The following is a 22149-nucleotide window of genomic DNA, read 5'->3' as shown; positions in this document are numbered from 1 at the left end:
TATCTGATAATAGTCTTTCATCAATTCATTAGGGGAAGAGTCTCTTTTAGAGTCATGGATCCCACTGACAACTTAGAACAGTTCTCTTGTGGGTTTTAAACTGTCACAAAAACAACCGCCCGGAGAAACCTGCCTTTGTGACCCTCCCAGGAGCAGGTTCCCAAGCTGCTTATGGGTCCCGGGTCTTAGACTTTTGCATACTGGGGTGTCACCTTTTAAAGATGAATAACTCCAAAGCAAAGGATTCTTCCCCTCAAGGTACAGAGGTATCTTCTCACTTCTTCACTGGCGCAGGGGGCTTCCCATCTTTATCTCTGTTCAAGCATCTTATAGGATATTACTTAGTTCATCACAAACACCTTTGCGCAAATCCACACACAAATTAAAACAATCATCTCCCCAAATGCATATCTTTCTCATGATTTCAGGGAATAACCTAAATATAGAATTCATTTCCATGGCTCAAGTAAGAATAGAACAACCAACTCTTCAACCCTCTGTCTTAATAGGCTTTTCGCTCTTGCTCTACTGACTTAATGCTGTTGTTCTCTGTCCTTTCTTACTCTCTCAGAGAACACCCAAGCTCTGGAAGCTTCCTGTTGCTAAAGAGTTAAATCTGCTCAGAGTCTTTGTCTCTCTCTCTGTAGCTCGTGGTGTTAGATGTTCAAGGCCGCGGTGGTGAGGGAGGAAGAAGTCACAGAAACATCAGAGATCGGAGCACTCAGGCAGTCCGGAATCACAAAAAAACAGGCAGGATCATAAATGCTTTCTCAGCCCACCCCTTGGTGTAAATCGGGGTGGCCTCAGCCCAAATGGTGCCTATAGCTCTTATCAGGGGCCCGGCAGAGATCTCTCCCTGCTCTAAAGAAGTCTGAAGAAAGTAGCTGTTATAAAACAGCAACCTCTCCTTCCCCCCCCTTCACCCGGGAGCCGATGGAATCCAGCCAGGCCTCAGGCCAGCTCCCCCACCAAAAAGGGGGAGCAGCAGGCCCAGCTCGATGTTACCTGTCTCTCTCTGGCCAAAGGAAAGAAGAAAAAGGACCCACCTACAGGAAATTCACGGGGTTTTATATGGTACTTCCCAAAGTCACAGCTAACAATTTCAGTCGTCAGAATAGATGCCAATATTCCAACTAACCCTCTGATATGTCCCTGTCTCTTCTAAAGCAATTCCCAGGTCCTGACCTGGAGAATTATTTTACATTTTTCTATAACTAAAAAACCAAACTGTGCTAACCCATGACACCTCCCCAGTATATTCTCTGAATAGGAATAAATTTCCCCAATTGCCCATAATATTTTTCATTTCCATGTGTATTTTGTACCACTTGGAAACAAAAATGAATAGGTATTAAAATAACATGATAATTTCTTGTATAAAAGCAAAATTTATCTTAAAAATAATCTTGTTTTTTCAACAGAGCTGCCAGGTGCCGGCTCCAAATTTGGCAAACCAGTCATTTTAGCTATATGTTTTTTGGGTTGGGTTTGAGGTTTTTTTTCAGGGGAAAAATTGAACTTCTGAAGCTGTTGAGCTTATTCAACTTTTTGCAGAAAAAGGTTGTAAGAATATTTTAAGACATTAGAACTTTGGGAATAATGTCCCTGAAATGATTGTATGGATACACTCCAGTATATCCAATAGGGAAAATCATTGTCATTTGGGCTGGTATAATGCCAGGAACGTAGGTTAGTGGTAGACAAGTAGCTAGCGGTGCCTAGTTATCAAGGGCCACACTTCAATGTCCTGTTAGGGCTTTAGGGTGTCAGAGGGGAGCCCCCATCTGGCTTCAGTCTGCTATTTAGCACAGCCTTGCTTTGTAGGTCTAACTACAAGACCAAATGAACACTTCCAAGCCTCAGGGGTAATTCTGAGCTCACAGGAAAGACTGATGTGCCTCAAAATACCTCTTGAAGCCTTAATAGTTAGCACAACGTTATGACGAAAAATTACTAGGAGGTACATGGCTGCATGAATACAATAATTTACACTTGGTTTATTCTTCTGGATTTGGTCTAAAATGTAGATCATATGTGTCCTGGTTTTTGGGGCAGACATTCAAGGTTACAAAACTGAACATGCATCTATTCCTTAATTGTCACATTTTCACTATTTTAAATTTGATTTAAGCTTATTTTAAAGCTGGTTCCATTTTTATAATTAAATTAGACTGTTCATCTAAACAAGTAACTTTGATCTGAATTCGTTAAGCTTTAATATGGACCTTTTACAATTATTTAACCATCATTAAAGAATTCACATAGCACCTCTGCTCAGTAATCGTTAGTTAAAGGAATGATTGCTATAACTGAAGCAACCCCAGAAATCCACATGCACTTTCATGGAAATTCCAGACTGCTCTGAGCTGATGGTACAGAGTGGTGTGCAAGGAGTTAGGCAGGAAGCTGAGTAAGGCGGATTATCTGTCTGTGTTGGATGAACTGCAGTATTGCATTGCCTTTGTCATTTGGGTTTGGATTTCAAGAATGATCTTAAGCAGTTGTACTCTGACCAGTCCTTCTGAGACTACTAGAAGTAGTTAAGAACTTTTTCTGTATGTGTTCTCATTTGGGAATTTTGATGAATTCTTAGAATAAGATAAACTGGTTGTAACTCCTCATCCTGAACATTTTCTGCCATGTTAGAAGCAGAAAAGTATTAGAACCATGGCTGCAGATACAGCAGCTTCAGAGAAAGATGTCTTTTGAAAATTGAACTCAAAATATACTTTTCATCATAGTTTCAGTATTTACTTTGGTTCCTCAGTCAGTTTCTTGCTTTTTCTTTGACAGAGCTATATTAGTTTCTTGAAGACAATCAGAAAAGGAGACTATTAAAAGACAAGGAATTTCATTATTGTTGCCTTCTTCAGAGAGTTTTAAAATTATATTTCTTAGGAGCTGATTTTTAAACTTTTTTTTTTCTGTTACTATTTCTACATTTTCTTTAAAACATCTGCAACAAATTAAATTGTCAATTATGATAATGCAAATGCAAATCAACCTCTTGAAATTCAGGTGAGTTGTGAGAAAAATGCTCACTCCTGGAACTCTTGTTTAGAATAATCTAAAAGTAGTTGGACACTATGTTGAGGAACTATATTTAAATAAACCCTTCATTTTCTCCCTGTCAGAATTTTTCTGAAATTTGTCAATAGCTAGTACAGGGAGTTAAATGAGGTCTTCACATTCCCTCAAACTGAAGTACAATTAAGCAGTGGTGTGGATTTTGTTCCTTTTCTGTTACAGCCTAAGACAATGCTACAATAAGCCCTGTAATCAGTGACTTAGTCCAGTCTAAGCTCTCAATCTTCAGTTGCTGAGAAGGTCAACTTTAGGTCCCCTACGACCCCATCAGATTTATTTCCTTTGTCTCAAAATTAGGTTTGTAATGTTTGAAAAGAGGTCACACAACCTTTTAAAACATGCAGTAGTTCCACAGCCTTCCTTCATTGAAAGGAAATTGGCCTCTTTTTAAGTGGTGTAGAACACAATGTAATCAGCTGTGGCCACTTGTGATTTATGAACATTTGAGCAGCTTCACTGCGGGGACCCTCATTTCTGTGCATCCCAGAAAAAGAGCTGCTTGCACAAGCCTTTGTGCATAGTTAAAAATCCCCCCTGTAAGGGGACTGAAGCAAATAGATGTTGCTGGGGCTATCTTTACAAGCTGCCATAGGATTTGGGTGCAAGCAGATTTTGCTTTATCTGTGACAGTTAACCAGAATTCAAGGGACATTTAGTCAGCTTCTATGTGTACACTGATTTAAATCCTTTCTGGGTTGTGTCTTAGGTATGTTCATTGCAATTCTTGGACCTTAAAGATTTGCTAAGTTGTAAAGTCAAGAAGCTATGATGTATTTAATTTCTGTATTTATTTCTTAATTTATTGCAAGTCAGTAAGATTAAATCAAAGTATTTTCTCTCTTCTCATCATTGCATGAGAATATGCATTTTGATATGGCTGTATCCATATCTGGAAGGTCAGGATTACGGTATTGTTTCAGATGGGCAGAATATGAGTAGAGAAAGGGTGAAAGTTAGACCCTCTTACTGAACTACTGCATTCATCAGGCAAAAGGTTGTTTGGAGTCTGGGTGTAACAGTGTTCTCCCATCAACAGCAATGGCAGCCACAGGTGAATGAAATAAGGCTCAGGCCATGAGATACTATCCATTGACACTGCCACGTTTGTGGTTGAATAATGTGGCTAGAGAATACCAAAGACTACACAACATCATTTCTACTGAATGCATTCCTTGTGTTAAAAAAACAGAAAAGGGTTTTTTAGACAAAGAGTTCAATGTTATTTCAAATTGTAGAAGAATTAATTAATTATGAAGAAATTGAGGAGAAATTTGTTTCTTTTAAAATGAAAGAAAATTAGATTTCCCTCAAGCTTTTCTACAGAAAGTATTTTTCTTCCTGCAGAAATGGTATCTACCCTCTCCGACAAGAAGTTTTAACACATACTTCTAATGGTTGTAGAAAAATATTCTATAGCCTTTTGAAACACAGGAGTTGTATAGTAACCATTAACTGCCTGCCTTCTTTAACAATCTCCTGAAATCTACCATGTCTTTTGGAAGTTAAGCCCAGCAGTAATAAAAGAGTCATTTATTAGAATTTTCTGCCTGTAAAAAACATTCTGTACAGAGACCTCCATTTTCTTGTGACTACTTTCTATTATTTTCTAGTGACAATTTTCTTCTTACTAATGTAGAGAAGGCCCCTTGACAAGTTGCTTGACAGAGCAGTTTGTAGCAATGTGGCTTCACTGCTGCTTCACTGCTTCTCTGCCTTAAAAATATAATCTAAAAATAAGAAAGTTAAAAAGCTTTTGTGGTAGGCTTGCTCACATTTGCTAAATTATACTACAAAATACAGGAGGAGGGAAATAAAAGGGACAAGCAACTCTGAAAGATTAATCTGATGGTGATATCTAATTGCTATTACCTGACCCATAAAAAATAATTTGCAACTTTCTAATTTTTTTTTATTATTTTTCTCTTTTCTTTTGTATTTTTTTTTTTTCTTTTTTTTTTTTTTTTTTCTTTTTTTTTTTTTTTCTGATTTCTTGTTCTTTTCCATTTTCCCCTTTCATATAACTCATTAATCATTGGGAAATTTCACTGATTTTTGGGAAGTCTTCCTCTTTAAAAGGTAGTACAGAATATAGAGAGAAGGTGTTTCCTTATTTTGCTCTGTTCCACAGAAGAGGGAATTTTTGTCTTCTTTCTCTCCAAACCCTTAATTTGATTGACCCAAGGCTTCTGATGAAAGGTGATGTGTACCTCTGAAATGTTTTGGTGTTTTAGAGACAGCCCTAGCTTGTGCAGAAGAAGAGGAAGACAGAGCAGGCTTGTGTTCCTCTGCAGTGCCCTGGCTTAAACTCTACAGTGACCTTGGTGAAGTGGTCAACAAAAGCCTGAAAGATGACAAAACAAGGGGATGAATTTCAGTTAGAAGGAAAAACAAACAAACAAACAAAACAAAAGAAAAGAGAGAAAAAAAAAACCAAAAGGACACAAAATCCCCTGTGTGCAATGCAATCTAAACCATCTGAGAGCTTTTTCTAGAATTTAATGAAACATCAACAAGACTGCAGCTTACTGACAGTGCTGATACTTCGTTCTGATGGCATTCATGGGGATATTGGCTAATATCTTCTTTCAGTGGCAACATGATGTATTAAAAGCATAATTCACTGAGAAAAGACTTCTCCTAGAATCACATTGATACGTATATAAATACGTATGAAATTTTCATGCTCCTTGTTATATTGCTACAACTTGATGCCTCTCATTGCTAACAGATGCAATTAGCGTTTCCACACAGGCACCCTGGGTTTGCAGCTGCACCTGGTATGAATGGCTGTTGGTGCTGCTGGATGCTTTTTTTAAAGTTTTTAAGAGACATTTCATTGTGCTACTTTATATACATCCATTTTTAGTAAGAGATAATGGTATCTATCTTGCAGAAGGATGTTCATAAGACATCTGACTAGTCACCCTTCTCTTCAAATTTTTCTCACAATTTTATGGACACAACGAGTCTGCTGCCTTTTATTTTTATGAGATTTAAATCAAGCTTTGGCTAAAAGCTGACTTGGGTGCCTGTGCTTCACCATGAATTAGGCTGTTCTTTGGATAAAGAAAGTTCAAGGTATCATTCCTCCAGATGACCATATGCCTCTCTTCAGCTGACATTTCCTTACTTTGTCCCTGATCCCTAAATCCAACTTCTGGATTATGATGCAGACTATGTGCCACCCCATGTGCTGACGCTGCCATGGGCTCTTCCTTTAGCTCCACAGTTTTTGGAAGTTGATAGGAGGCTCATGTTAGCCCAGTCTACTGGACCCTCTCACTGATTTGGGTAGGGAATTGCAAAAGCAGTTTGATTTTACAGAGCAGTTAAATCACTGGAAGGTTAAAACCTGCTGCTTTACAACTAGTGGGGTTACTTTCATTTATTTCATTGGACAGGCTCAGAGACTTTACAGCATGTCCTCACATGGACTGAAGTGGTAAATTGGGGAGATTAATCCTCTCTAACATGTTATATAATTGCTCAGTGTGTGTTTCAAAACCCTTCTGTACAAAAACCCCTCAGGCCTGACAGGATGGAATTACCAGTTCAGATTCATGACTCAGCTCCATCTCAGGTCCCAGTGTTAGACCCCTCCTTTCAGAAAGACGCCCAAGGACACCCTATGAACTACAGGTTCAAGTTCCTGAATCATGGCCTCAACAGAAAATATGTAAACTTGCTGAAAACTTCTGAGTAATATTAACAGATGAGACAAGGATTATAGACAAGGATTATAGAGCAAAATATTATCTGACCTATCCCTGTGGGAAAAGCAGTGTAAAATAAATGGATCAGTTTCTAAAATGTAGCCTTTCAATGTAAGTGGATGAGTAATCAGCAGAATCCCCTTTTTCTACTTGTCATGTTATTAGAAAACTTTATGAATAAGCACGAGGTTTCAGCCAGCACCTCTTCCAGTGCCGGGAGATCTCCCATTCTGCAGACTGCAGGCCTTCTGTTTCTAGGGGCTGCCACTGCCAGAGACACCAGAGTGAGGGTTACAAAAATATTTTGCAGATATTTTAGTTCATATAATTATCACGTGATTTTTAAAACTGAAAGCATGAAATTTTTCTTTATAGGTGTAGTGGTCTGGAGATTGCTGGGTTTTTTGCTTACAGTAAATTTCACATCATCTTTGAAGTCTCTCTTTTCAGATAATAAAACAATGATATTAAAAGGAAAAGAATATCATTTGAAAACATGACTATGTTTAGGTGAATTTGTGCTTTAACTCCTCCAGATGTGAAAATATAAGATATAATTTCAAAATAATAAATATGTTTTAATTCATACATATGCATATATACAAATCTATATGAAAATATATATCGACGTACATAATGTATATGAGAGATCATCCCATTAAAAAAAAAACCAAAAAAAAAAAAAACCAAAAAAAAAAAAAACCAAAAAAAAAACCCAAAAAACCAAAACCTTTTTTCAGAAATACATCCTGCAGTAGGCTGAGAAATCATATTTACTGCTGTGATTACATCTACATGTTGACTCTGAAAGTCCATAAGAAATGACCATAAGCTATAAAACCAGTTTTAGCAGTAGATTTCAAAAACACAGTAATCAATGAAAAGCCAATTTGGTTTATTTGGAAATTTCTTGACTGAAAGCAATGAAGTAAAGACTAAACTGATCAGGAAGGATCAAGCCTGACTGTTTCTGAAGTGGCCTGCAGAAAGATATTGAAGAAACTGTATTTTGTTTTCTCTTGTTTTTGTTTGGTTTGGTTGGGTTGTTTTTCATTTTAGAAATAGATATTGTATATTTGTTTATAGAAATAGATTGTCTCAATTAGTACTTTCCCAGGAGCTGGCTGACAAATGCTGAATGCCCTGTACTAATACAACTGTGACAAAGTAATTATCATTGGAGGGAGAGGGAAAGTTAGTTGTAGGCTGATAATGTTTATGAGTCTACCCTGAAGCTTTTTGCATTTAAACAGAACACATCTCACTGACTCAACTGAGTTTTTAGATAATCCTCTGTGTTTTGCTAATTGTCATAACTGCAACCCAGTAAATGTATTACATTGGGGAAGTACTTATCTCCCTAAATGTCGTTTTCTTTACTAATCTGGATGGAGATAGGAAAAGGAAATTAGGGCAGGCAAAAAGAAACTGGTACAGTTGAGGATAATGTATCTTTTAAAAGGCATTGCTTAGTTCTCTGCTTTTGTTTAAGGAAAACTCAGGGTAACTAGAGGATTTTGAAATGGTTTCATTAAGGAGGGAAGATAGTGGAGCTAAACAAGCAGAGACCAGAAAGCTGAGTAAACAAAGCCAAAATGTAGATGTGCTGGAGCTCATAAATTAGTTTGTATAAAACATCCACTGCAGATGTACTAGCTATTGCATACAGACACTGTTCCACAGTGGAACTGGAAGGCTGGAAAAGACATGCACACAAACTAGGAGCTGCCATAACACCGACAGTCTGTGTCTGAAAAGTGACAAACAGAAACTTCAGGGCTGTGAATTAAGCTTCTCTCTGCTTAACACTGGCAGTTTGCAGGAGAGGCAAGGATAGGAGATTGCTGTGTTGAAAAGGGTCTTCTCTTAGGGCATCCTTTCCCTCTGTTCATCTCTCCATCGTGGCAGTGATGGCAGAGAAATTAGACATGCTGGGCAATACAAGGCATATGACGCATGAGGCATTGGATTACCTGGAAGCAGAAGGAACAGAGCAGAGGAGTTGGGCACAGAAAAGGCTGGAAAGACATGGAGGGATGGATTTGTGTACCTCTGATGAGATGTAATAGATTTGAATAATTGCACACGGTACTCCGTAGGGTATATAGAGGATTGGAGAGCTATTTTTAACAAATTTTAAATCAACTCCACAAGATTAATAATTCCCTACTTATTCATACTTAAATACAATTTTTGTTTTGTTGATAAAGTGTCTTATTATCATCTTTCATCTACCAAATTCTTGGGACGTGACTGTATTCTGCTTTGAGATGCAAATAAATTTTGGAGTGGATCCATTTTGGATGCATTAATGGATTACAAAGCCATTTTGGAATAGATTTACATTGACTGTTAAAATCTGCAAGGAGACTTACTTCCAGGATACAAGCATGATCTGGTGGTCACATGGAAGCAGGGGAAACAAGTTCTTGAGTCTTCTTTACTACTTGTATGAAAATGTTAACACAACCACCTGTTCCCATATAAATAATTTTTATCATAGTCCATATGAGTTCTTAGTTTTGCAATTTTTTCTGACCAAAGGATGTCACTAGGTGTAGCAGATAAGCTGACACCTGCAATAGCAGAATTCAAGAAAAAAAGGACTTACAGATTTTGTTAATTTATAAATTTGATTGTTGCAGAAATGATGGAGAAGTATGAGGTGATAATTTGCTTAAAGCAGCAGAACTTTGCATTAGCTGTATTAATTTATCATTGTCAAAGTTATGATAATTACAAAAGAAAAGGTATTTGAATTTAGCTATAGTGCTTGCAGCTCCTGTCCTTCTCTGTTCAGTCCAGTTGCAATTTTTTAAGCATTGTTTTCTTTGCACTTTGTTCTCCTCAACAATATGTTGACATCTTGTCAAACCCACATAACTTTCAAAGTCATGTGTTATCAGTGAGGCTGGGAATTTTTGGGCAAGCTGATGAAAGAGAGAATTTGGTTTCCTTAGAAAAGGTCTTTGGCATCCTGGTCTGTCTTGAAGAGCGCACTTTCTGTGATGAAGAAGTGGGAATGCTCAGGCTCAAATATCTCTGGTGTCATGATGCCTCCAGCAGCAGGTTTATTTTGCTAATAATTAGTAGCCACCAATGAGACACCGTTTTAATGCTGAGGATTTAGCCTCAATCTTGTTGACAAGTTATTGCAGTTATCTACATGAAAATAGTATTATCTTTGTCTTCTACATAAATCCCTGGAAATAGGGTGATGTGTTTTAATAGTTTTCTTTAAAGCTTGATTTGCATCTCCCTACAAGATAATTTATTAAGTAACCTATATTTTTTTAAAACAAAAACAATATTGCAGATTTATGATGGCTTGTTACGCCTAATTCTGCCCTCTTATTAAATTATATATGTAATTATTCTTTGAAGAGCTATTGCTTTGTGCCACAAGACTTTTGTATCTAGTATGCAAACAATTTACCTTCCATTCTTTCTTTAGATACTTGGGTTTTTAGTCTAGGAACCATTACATTTGGTTAATTTGATATGTTATGTGCAGATTCAGTTCTTCACGAAAGAGCTTGATCTCTCTTCCTTGCACCACAGAGAAGTGGAGATAGATCACAGAAATTTGTGTGTTTGCTATTTCTGGCTCCTGAATGATGGAAGGGACAGTATAAACTGGATCACTGTCCCTCTGGAGAGCAGTGTGGCAGGAAAAATCCTGAGGAATTGAAGGTCTGAAAGTAGATATAACCACACAAGTCAAAAAGTAAAAGCAAACCTTAAGCTTTTCTTCCTGCACAAAACTACTCCCAGACTCTCAAGAGCAAAAGGAAGCCATAGCTTGGCATGAGTAGCATTCATTCCAAGTGTTATCTTAGATAATATTTATATATCTCACATGCATATCTTATACATATACATATACATATATCTTAGATATATGTATGACTAAAGAAGTATTAAGTAAAATTTTAACAAGACGGGTGCAAAATTTATTTATTTTATTAAAGAATTGCATAAACTTTGCAGACCATCATCCCACATCATATCTATATTATGAAACCTCTGCAATACCCAAGTACCCACCAAAGATATTTCCATTCTTAGTATTTCATTGGCATCTGCATGGGGTGGGCATGATGACAGATTACTTATTAGTGTACGGTGGGTGCACACAGCTCATCAACAGAGCTAATGGTCTCAGTCTGTCCCACGGTTTAAGCAGGCCTTATTTTATAGTGAAAAGAGTGTTTGGTTTTGAAGGCTACTGACATTCTAATGGCAGGGTTTTGTATAAAATCTCCATTTTAAATGCTGTGGTCTGTTGACCCTTGTTTTGATTTCAGTCTGAGGACAGACTTCTAGCTGTCGAAACGAGGAAAGGTAGAAAGGGTGGTTGAGAGAGCGACCATAAAACACTCCTTTTTTTGTATATATAGAAGTGGTCTATAGCCAAATTGCCTTGTGATAAGATTATGCTTCATTTGTTTTCTTTTCTCCTTTCTTGTGATGTGCTTATATAAGCCTTGAGGATATTAAAATATATTTTGACCCTTCACTTCATAATGCAAGAGAAAGATTAGACTCTTTCTCCAAAAGTGGTGGCTTGAAGCAATAAAAAGAATCTGTATATAAATAACCTTCCAAAGGAAATTTCTTTGATAGACGACTCGACAATACAGAAAACCTTTGTATGCACCATCTGAAGCAGGGAAGGAATTTCTGTCTCACAGATGACTGCATTCAAAAGAATTGTAACAAAATAGGGCACTACTTTTTTTGATGAGGAGAAAGTTCTGCTTTTGGTTTATAGAATTATGTGATGCTGTCTTTCTGTAAAAGCAATGTAACAGATTTCTTTGCAGTTTATTTTTCCGAGGATGCTCCTCAATAGTGAGAGAGGTCTTCTATTCTTGACAGAATGCAACCTTATATTTACCTAGTCCTGACCTAAAACAGATCATCTCACCTAATCTAAAAACAACTTCATATGAATTTGCTCCTTTCAGAGAAAAAGCAGAAAAAACAAACTAAATAAAAACAAACATCCCAGCCAAATCAACCAGCTCAGATTTAGGACTTCTCAAGTTTCATAAATATGTATAAATACAGCCAGGACTTACAGCCCACCACATAGGGCATTAGTCTGGAACTCTTCAGGAGAGAAGTAGCCTGTGCATGCATTGGATGTGTGTTTTCTTTAGTAGCACACACCCCATTTTATGCATGTTTGTTTTGCTTAGTCAAAATCTTTTCAGATGTGTTTACAGAGAAGGAGAATGAGAAAAGAAAATTAAAGAAAATATGATTGAGAGAAACTAAATGATGACAGGATGTGGAACAATTTCAGTGTCCAGTGTTCAGTTACAAATATTCACCTGTAAAAAATTCAAATGCACTTACTTTGATTACACAAAAGAGCAAATGCATGAATCCATTAAATATCAAATTGATTTGTCTCTAATGATTAACCATGCTGTAATAACTCCCCTAAACCTACAAATCTATCATTTCAGACAATATTACTATAACTGAGTCAGGTTTGTTTGAAATGGCTGATGTCTGCAAATTTTTTTCAGGCCTTAATGGCTAATGTGTGTAAAAAAGACACAAAACAACTGAAAAGAGTTAAGATATGCATTCAATTCTGGAGGGGACAGAAATATTTTCTTAAAAGACCATTTGCCCTCTCGATGGTGTTTAGAAGAAGGAGTTGAGAGAGACTTCTTGCCCACTGAAACTACTGCTGGAATGCTGCCAGGTAGAAAGTAATTTTGCCAGTAGGAGTTTGACCAGTTTAGAAGTTATGATGGTATTGTGTAAAGACCTATGTTTCTAATTTTAAGCAGTAAAGATTCTTATTGCTTTTTCTCTTTGAATGGAACACTTCAGGAAGGTGATGACTCTCTAAAACATTTCTGACAGTAATGCTACTGAGCAGTTTTTTCCAGAACTTTTAATACAGTCAAATCTGGGGGGAAAAAAAAAAAAAAAAAAAAATCTGGAGAATCAAAATGGTAGAAAGAGAAATAGAAATGCTTTTGCTTCTGATTCTGACATAAGTTTTACTTTCTTTTAAAAGGGCATATTTTCTTGCTTTGTCTTCAAACCTCAAAATAAGACTATTTAAACTCAATACAAAGCCAGTCTGCTTCTTTCCACAGGTTTTTCTGTACTCCACTTTTCTTTCCTCCTGTTCCAATTTCTCCCTGTCCCTTCTTCAAATAGCTTAAGTGGAAGTGCTGTCATATTGCTGAACTAGTAATGTTAGTCTCAAAGCTGCCTGAGTGACTCTCGGAAAGTTTGATCGGGACAGAGAGGGCCAGCTGAATTTCCTCTGAAGCAAATTTTTTTACCTTTAACTGTCTTGGTCCTTCAAAAGAAAAGCTGCTCTTTCACCTATCATGCTCATCTACAGTGTTCAAAAGGCAACCAGGAAACTTCCACTTGAAAATCCAAATTATAAAACTTAACTGTGACCTTCCTGTGCCCAGTTCTTTTTCAAAACTGGAATCTTCAGAAGACAGTGCAGCAGGAAGTGGCTAATATGCTTGCTGTGCCTAAGGAGCCCTCCAAAACTCAGCTGATCATTTGGCAGTAGTCAGCTGGGGCAGCAGTAATCCAGGGAGCTAGTCCTTTTCTTTTTATGAATTTAAGTAGACTTTTGTTTGTAAATGAATGTTAAAAATAGTATGTTGTAAAGCAGCAGACTCTGGAAGTGTAAAGACATGTATAAAAATAAATTTTAAACTCTCTAGTGGTACTTATATCTCTCATAAATAATATTTGTAGGCTGATGGTGGAGGGAAGTAGTTAGCATGGATACCTAAAACCTGAAAGAGACAGAAGTCTGGTGCTGGGCTGTTACCCCAGAATGGATAGGAGTGGAATCTAGGATGTTTGCATCTAGGCATTAAATATTTTCTTCTTCCAAGTGGTGTTGATGGGAAACTTACAAATTATGTCATTGGAATTGAACATATCTTGCAAACAGGGCATGTGATGTAAACAGTAAGAATTTATTATAAACTGCATCATTATGTAGCAGGTGTGGACAGAGAAAGGTTGGATTGATATTGTCAAACTCAGTTTTGTCCAGCTTCAGTCTTAAAATGGTGAACATTAAAGAAATTAAAGAAGATAGCTGATATTAATTTTAGAGATGATATTATATATCTCGCATCTGTGCAATGAGTTTATTTCTATTCTAAGTCTGATATCTGATTAGTTAAATATCTTTGAATTAGTAGGATGATGCTCTGACTATCAGGTCTTCTGTCAAGAGGTTTTAATGAATATCAAGTCAGATGATTAAGGTAGAATGATTCCATAGCAGACATGAATGCTTCAGATGCCAAGTTAACAAAGTGAAAGCTATTCCAGGAAATAAGCAACATCAGTTGAGAGTTCAAAGGAAAGCATGGTTTCAGAGAAGTAAGCAGCTTCATTAAACTCTATTAATGATCCCTGTAGATAAATTTTGCATTTAAATTAGTGTCATGTGTCTGGAGAAAGCAGTATTACAGAGCTTCAACCAATGATGCAAAGTGATTTACATGAGCTTAACATCTGTGATTCTCTGACTACTGACCTCCTAAATATGCAGTTCACATGTTTTCCCCCCTCTCTGCTAAAAGACAGATGTTTGAATTAAATTCATTCTTTATCCTTGCAGGGTCTTCATTCTGGTGCTTACTGGATATTGTTCCTATAAAGAATGAAAAAGGAGATGTAGTACTCTTTCTGGCCTCTTTCAAAGATATAACAGACACAAAAGTGAAGATTGCTGCAGAAGACAAAAAAGAAGGTTTGTGTGAATTGCAAAAACATTAATAAGAACCAACAGTTACATGTTTTTAAGAATTGCACCTGCATGAGCATTCTCTTGCATGTACACTATTCAATATAGAGACCTAGTTTTCCAAAGAAGAAATTAATATATGACATAGAATCATAAATAATTTGTTTGGGTTATTTATCATTTACATATTGCTGCAGGTTCTGTAAATGTGGAATTTAGGAGATAGAGTATTTTATCCAATTTTTTTTTAATGTACCATGATTTAATTTAATTTAATTTAATGATTTAATTTATTTACTTTCAGGATCTACAGAGGTATTATTTGGTATTTTGGAAAAGCTAGCCCTTTTCAAAAGTTCCATCTATGCATCTGATTTCAGCATGGCTAAGAGTAAATGAATGCATTTTTTCATATTTTCCCATTTGTTTAAAGAAGCTTTAAAAATTATTTTGTCTATTGATAAAAATATATTTTCTAGTGTCATCTCATTTTCATTACACTTTAAGTTATAGACTTATTATGTCCTCAGACGTAAGACTTATTATATCATCAGTCATAAGACTTATTATGTCATCAGAATTATCCAATAGTATAAGAAATGCATTCTCACTTTTATTTGCTTCGGAAAGGAATGCAAAGATTCTTTTCTATAAATTTGGAAAATTGTCTTATGCTAATGGCTCACAACTGCCATAAAATAATTTTGACTGTATAGTGTAATCAAGATTTGCTAAATTTTGCTAACACAAATCAACATCAGTGTAGGGGGATGAAGACTATGCAGTGAGCATTGACTTGTGCATCAAAGGCAGTGTACTTATTCCAGATCTGCATTTTGTAAAGGTATAGTGAACCGACTATATTTATTTATAAAACTTTATCATTTTCCAGTCTCAAAGGAACTTTTTAGAGTTTGTCTGTAGACACCAAGAGTAGCTCTCAGAATTCTTTAAAATGTCGTTGGTGTTGAATTTTCCAACCTGGTACTATTCTGCGATCTATTTAAATTTTTCACCCCGTGATAGCCTTTGATCTCTGAATATCTCAAAAACTACATAATTATGGCCTTTAGAACACATTTACTCCTCGTAGGTTTCTAAAGTAGGGGAACAATTAACATTCAACTTTTTCTGGGTTTAAATGTTCATTTTTAGACAAAAAAAAGAGTTATATTTCAGTTACAGAGGTGTGTAATTCAGTATTCTTTTATGAAATGTTAGTACTTTAAACTGTAGAATATTATGCTCTCTGGTGCTGATTAATATTTATAAATCAACACTTACACTTAAAATGTCTGCCTCTTGTGTACATTTGGACAAATAATTTCACCTTTTACTTAATTTTCAAGTCCTGAATATTAGAAGGTTTTGGGGGGGGGGGGGGGGGGGTGGGAAATTTCGCATCCTTCACTTTTTGCACTGAATATATTTGAAAATTTCTAAGGTGGCAGACTGAAAAATGATTTTCAAGTAGCACACAAGTACATTTTGCTGCTTTTCCTTACATTTAATTTCAATCAAATGTTACTTCTTGAAATAAAAAAAAATAAATGTATGAAAAATATTTTACCTTGCTTCTCCTTAAGCCACAGAAAACCTTACTCTTATAAAAGTTTTAGGAAAGCAATTTATTAAAACTTAATATGTGGAACCATGTAGGACAGAGATTGTCAGAACATCTGTTCTCTAAAGGCTAATGATCTACTTACAAGTGATGCAATTTTTCAGGTTAGACCCAGTGAGAAATCACGTTCAGTATGCCAGTGATGACTTGAAATAGGTATGTTGCTGATTACTTGCAAAATGTCAGCTATTGTTTATCTGATAAACGTTTTGTAGCTGCATGGTTATTTTAGGATGGATTGAGACGGTCTTTTGACGTGGTTTCATGTCAAATTATAAATCTAAGCAGATTTTTATCTCTGCTGTGTGCTGACATAGGAATACGCTTACGCAGGGCTACACCACACCAGCAAATGCCCATTCAGTTGCTTCAAGCAATGAATATTGACACTTGGCTTTCATCCATGATGTATTCTTTGGAGCACCATCCTGAAACTTGGTTGTTCTGTCCCTTCATACTAATTTTAAAACCATGACAATCATTTTGTGTTGTTAGCATCAGGGAAGCAGAAAGTAGCACTTAGTATGGGGCTTTGACAATTATAGTGTTTTATAGAATAGAGTGAGATAACAAACAGGATTTTACCATTTATTCAAAATATATTTTTTTAATTCAGTATTTTAATTTTGTGTCTATCCACTTGATTGTATAAAAATCAATCTAGGAGTATATCATCTCCTTATTAATAGCATGAAAATTCTTCCTATGCAGAATGATTTACTAATCCTGCAGTGATGAATATAATTTTGTTATTTTCAAAAAGGAATTCCCAGTACAATCTGTGCAACTCATTCAGTATCTGAAATTTCAGCAAGTTTAACTTCTAGAAGTAATTGGTTCTTCTTCACTTAGACCACAACTACTACAAGGAATATACAATGCACCTTGTATTAACAAAAACTTGAGTTTGAATGTATGAAAAACTTTAATGTTCAGAGATTGATTCACTTTTTCAAGGATTACTGAATTTTTCCTTTCAAAAATCAAATAATTTTTAAACTTATTGTTGAAACTGAGCTATTGCTACAAGGTAATTGCCATTATGCACAGTTTTCTATTGCCTTTTTAGCATATCTCTTGAGGTTAGACTGTGCATGGAAGGAGAACCTACATCCAAACATTCCCAGATGAAGCTAGTCTGCCCGTGCAAGGCCCCTTTATCAATGTTTTTGTTCCAGTCTCTCTCTTCTGTTTTCTGCCCAGAACTGACTTCTATAATTTGTATGGGTCATTAATAGTTATATTCCATCTGACTTTAATTTCTAAACTCCTTAGAAAACTTATCTAACATGTTCTTTTTCTCCTAAGTGTGCCCCTTTCACATTCCACCAGCACTTTATGGTAGCACACTGTTACCAGTTGTGCCTCCAAAAACCTTCTCCAGACTCCTACTTCCTCAGGTCTTTCCTACTTTTGATATCACTGGTTTCTTCTGTAAAATCTTGTTCTTCTTGTACTTTTACAAAGACACTTTCCTGAACTTTATCCTCTGATTTTCTGGCCTTTTTCTTCTTGTGCATTGTATATTTACATTTGCAAATCTCAGGAGCCAATACTGTCTTTGATTTTCTGCAGACGTTTTCTTATCTATTTTATCTCATCTGTTCGCACAACTTCAGTTGGTCCTTGGTGCCAGTGTGCCTTGCAAAAGTCCACTTTTTTACCGTATTTTCCTTTACCCAGCACAAATGTCAGATGTCATCTGTGACCTTTCCTTTTGAATGTGTCATTCTAAATACAAATTTAACAGGGGATTTTTTCTGCTTTTCTTCTGTATAAAAGTTTCCAGTGAAAAGAGCCTTATTAACTGATGGGAGAAGCAGACTTTTTTCTAATTCCTTCATATAAGAAAAATGGAAAAACACATGCCTGAGAAGTTTGATAAGTCTTTAAGAACTGCTATGACAGTCAGTAACTTTGACACTTCTTGGGTTTGGTTTTGGTTTGGTTTTTAAGTCAATTTGACAATATGGTTAATGGCTTCAGTTTTTCAGTATTGCCAGTTGACTTTCAACCATACGTGTTTGCCCTACCTGTAAGTTTACTGTAGAAATACACTCTGCTTTCTGTCTGCTTAATAATATCTGTAATCATTTGCTATTGTGAAAAGCAGCTCACCACCTTTTCTTCCCAAAACTGTGCACTTAAGCAAATTGATGGTCTTTCCAGTATACAAGAAAAGGTTTGTTTTGTTATACTTTAAATAAACTGTTTCATAAGTATTTTTACTGGAGTTTTATCCTAGCATCCTAACTTACAATGAGCTACTTTTTGGTAAACTAGTTCAAAGTCCCATTGTCCTTTTGGAGGAAAAGTGATTAAACTGGAATTTCCGTTCTCCAAATCTGGACTCCAGTGGGGCATGGCTGAGTTAGTGCTTTTTCATTTCTGCCTATGACACTAGAACATATGTTGGAATTTAGTGGCAATACAGGAATCCAGGTAGGAAAATAAGAAATTAAATTATTTAGTGACTACTTTGGGACCTCTAATCTGCATGCTAATGTGGAATAATTTAGGTTGCATAGATGTAGAGTTCTGCTATAGTCGTTGCTAAAATTCCCCTGATTAATTTGACTCATTCCACGGGTCTTCCTTTAGTCTTTATTGGTAATATATTTGTTTTCACTTTGGTTTATTTTATTGTGAAAAATTTGAACTCTTTGTTTGAAGGCAATTATTTTAGGACAGCTTTTCTCAACCTTATTCCAGAACTATTATTATGTGCAATATATAGTAACCACAGAATCACACAATATTTGAGATGGAAATCTCTGGAGATTACCTGGTCCAATGTCCCCTTCTCAAAGCAGGGTCAGATTGAATGAATTGCCCAGGAACACATGTGCTCAATGTCATGAAGGATGGAGACTCCTCAACTTATCTGGGCAGTCTGTTCCAGTGTTTGACGCCTCACAAAAAAACCCCAAACAAAACAAACAAAACAAACAAACAAACAAACAAACAAAAAAAACAAACAAACAAAAAAAAAACAAAAAAAAAACCAAAAAAAAACCCCAAAACAACACCTTAAACAGAATTTCAGGTATGTCTGCCTGTTGGTAAAGATGTCTTCACTCTCGAAATAATGTGAATTAAAAGTAGGACTACACCTTCTGCCACAACAGATTAAACTAAGATGCAAGTTACGGTTCAACTGTCTGGCTTTTTCTGGCTTCTTACTAATCCTTAGGTCCATGTGAATTTCTGAGGAAACAGATTTATTTTGATTATACATCATTTGTTGGAGGGAGGAGTTGTTCTTTTCAGTGTGCCAGAAGTGAAATACTGTGTGCCAAACATTTTACATTCCAGATTTTTTATGCTGAAAATGTCTATTTGGAGCAACACTGGTCTCTTGTAAGAAATTCTGCAATATGCATTTTGATTTATTCTGCTTAATTACTGTCTCAGCTAATTCATGATTGTTCAAGCTACTGCAGTGAATATTCAGGAGACAATTTTTCATTTTAAAGCTTCTTATACCTGTCAGGAGGCAATATGTTGGGATGGGGATCATAACCATACAGCCACCTAGGCTTACAAAAACCAAAGCAGTTGAAATTGTTTCAGGATGCACAGGCACCCTGCAGTTCTATCAATGGAGGAGGTGGGATAGAAGCAGAGTTTTACCTCAATATTCCCATCGCCCAAAGGAAGAACATATTGAGGAAGCCTTTATTCTGCAATGGCTCAGTTACTTCCTCCCTAGGATGACTTTGCTCCTGGATCATCATCAAAGTAAGAAGGATCTGAAACTTCTGCCGTCATTAAAAAGAAATGTCGCTGTGTCCCTCAGGCCTGGCAGGCGCGCAGGCTAGCCCAGTTCTGCGCTGCGACAGCGTGGATCGGTCGGGGTTACAGGCAGGGCGAGTAACCTCCTCCTGGTGGGCTCTTGGTTCCCCACAAAGGCGAGTGGACCTGATGGCGTAACGACTGCAGTGATGGAAAAAGGGTCGTCTCTCTTGAGCAGGGTGGAAGGTAGTTAATTAAGGGGAGTCCAGCAAGGAGCTCCACCTCAGACCACTGCTGCCCAGAGAGAGCAGAGATCAAAGCCTGACGGCCACTTATAAACGCGGGAGGATCCAGGGGTGGTGACAACGGGTCAGCCAACCAGGGAACACGGGGGTGGTAACAGGGGTGTCAACATCTGAACCATTAACAAATCACAAGAGGGGAGGAGGGGATTCCCAGGGCACCAGACTATCACTCGACACCTCTCCTGGATCTTTCCAGAATCCAGGGAAGGGTCTCAAATTGACAGATAGGGCGACCAAGTGGAGAGAGGGGGGATTGAGAGGGACGGGTGCAGGGGAGGAATGACTGGCATAAAACATCTGGTTATATAACTAACTCATAAGGGGGAAAACTATTACAGAACACAGGAGGGTACAGTGGACAGAACCATTACAAAAATAACTTATAAATTTTACAAAAATAACTTAATAACTCAATAAAACAATTCTTGCACCACTACAAAGAAACTCCTTTTCTCCTGCTCTGTGGACAGTAATTTAAATAATTAGGGGACAAAAAAAGCTGTCTTTCTCTCTCTGTTCTTTCTTGCATTTGTGAGCATGTAGATGTCACCTTTTCACCTTCTTATCCAAGCAAATAAGTTGTATTTGAGCCTTGAATCTTTAGAGACTTATCAATCTTTGTCACTCTTGCCTTAGCCTTGCCCTGAATGTTAAATGCATGTGGCAGTTCCATTCCAGCAGCTCTCAGAGAGGCACAGGGCATGTCCTAGAGCTGAGGGAAAAGTGCCCTTTGTGGTATATATTTAGAATGAAAACAAGAAAAAAGAAAAGCAAAGTCTGATTCTTAAGCAAATGCAGAGCAGTGGACTGTATTCTGGTATATCTTGGGAGGCTGAGAGAGTATATACATTAGCAACCAAAAGAAGTTCATACTCACTAGTTCCTAGATAAATTTATGCCATTGCTTCCATATCTTCTTTAGAAAACAAAGTTATCAAGGTGCGGGGAAAAGAGAGAAGTGGTTTGTTTGGGTTTCTGGTTTGTTTTGTTTTTAATTTTGCTGACAGATTTTTGGAAAGTATCTTCAGACACTCCTTTTAAAGTCTGAAAACTCAGCCATGCAAGACAGACAAGAGAAAGCATGAAAGAAACAGGGAATATGTTCAGTACATATGTTGCTGAAGAACTTTTCAGAGTGCTTTGTGTGTGTGGTAGGTGATTTTTTTAATGAGTCAGACCGTTTACAACCTCCTTATATAATTTACAACCTCTCTTTTTTCTATGGGAAAACAAACTGAAAAGGGAGAAATATCTTTAAAGACTTTTACTGACCTAGACACACCCTGGTATCTTACATTTTATTAAAGAGACCATGAGGACTTTCAAGTGTACTTTGTGTTCAGAAACACATCTAGGAGGCCTTGGGCCATTTGCAGAACTTAACTGTGTTTGCAGTTACAAGACATGTAGTTCACGCTGTCGATCCTCAGAGCAATTCTGAGGTCCTGTAAAGATGCAGCAATTAAGATCTACTACAAGTGACTTTTGCACAGCTGTGGAAGAGATGGGTTTACAACACTCTGTCCTAAATTGTATACTTAAAATTGTACAACTGATTGAGTTTAGGACCAGTCACTCTCAGAGTCTGAGAATCTCATTCTTTGAGAGATAATCAGAGGTATTTTCTGACCACATGGAACATATACACAGACATCATAGGATTTTGAACTTATATATTTCTTAAGTTTAAAAACTATTTTTTTAAAAATCTATTCCCTTTCCCCCTGTTTTAACTCAGGGTGAGTTACATTGACCACAAAACATTTTTATAGGTGACTTATCTAGTTCTGTATTGTGCATAAATCAATTAAGAAAACAAGTCTTCATTCTCGAAAGACATGCTTTCATTGGAAGACAGCAATTATTCAGGTACACTTGAGTGAGCAAGGTGCATTTTAACACCATCATCTTTGCAAATTTTTT

General features: G+C 36.7%; 1 protein-coding gene across 3 annotated transcripts in view; it reads left to right on the top strand.

Annotated features, from left to right (window-relative positions):
* The window catches only part of KCNH8 (potassium voltage-gated channel subfamily H member 8), a 206885-nt gene that overhangs the window by 84290 nt on the left and 100446 nt on the right, over positions 1-22149 (top strand). For all 3 annotated transcript variants that reach the window (XM_040081921.2, XM_058422842.1, XM_040081914.1), the window contains exon 3: positions 14437-14568. In XM_040081921.2, the coding sequence (XP_039937855.1) occupies positions 14437-14568 (132 nt within the window). The remainder of the gene's footprint in view (positions 1-14436; positions 14569-22149) is intronic.

Source organism: Hirundo rustica, chromosome 1, assembly GCF_015227805.2.
Source record: "Hirundo rustica isolate bHirRus1 chromosome 1, bHirRus1.pri.v3, whole genome shotgun sequence".
NCBI classification, from domain to species: domain Eukaryota; kingdom Metazoa; phylum Chordata; class Aves; order Passeriformes; family Hirundinidae; genus Hirundo; species Hirundo rustica.
This window is presented reverse-complemented; position numbering and strand designations above follow the sequence as displayed.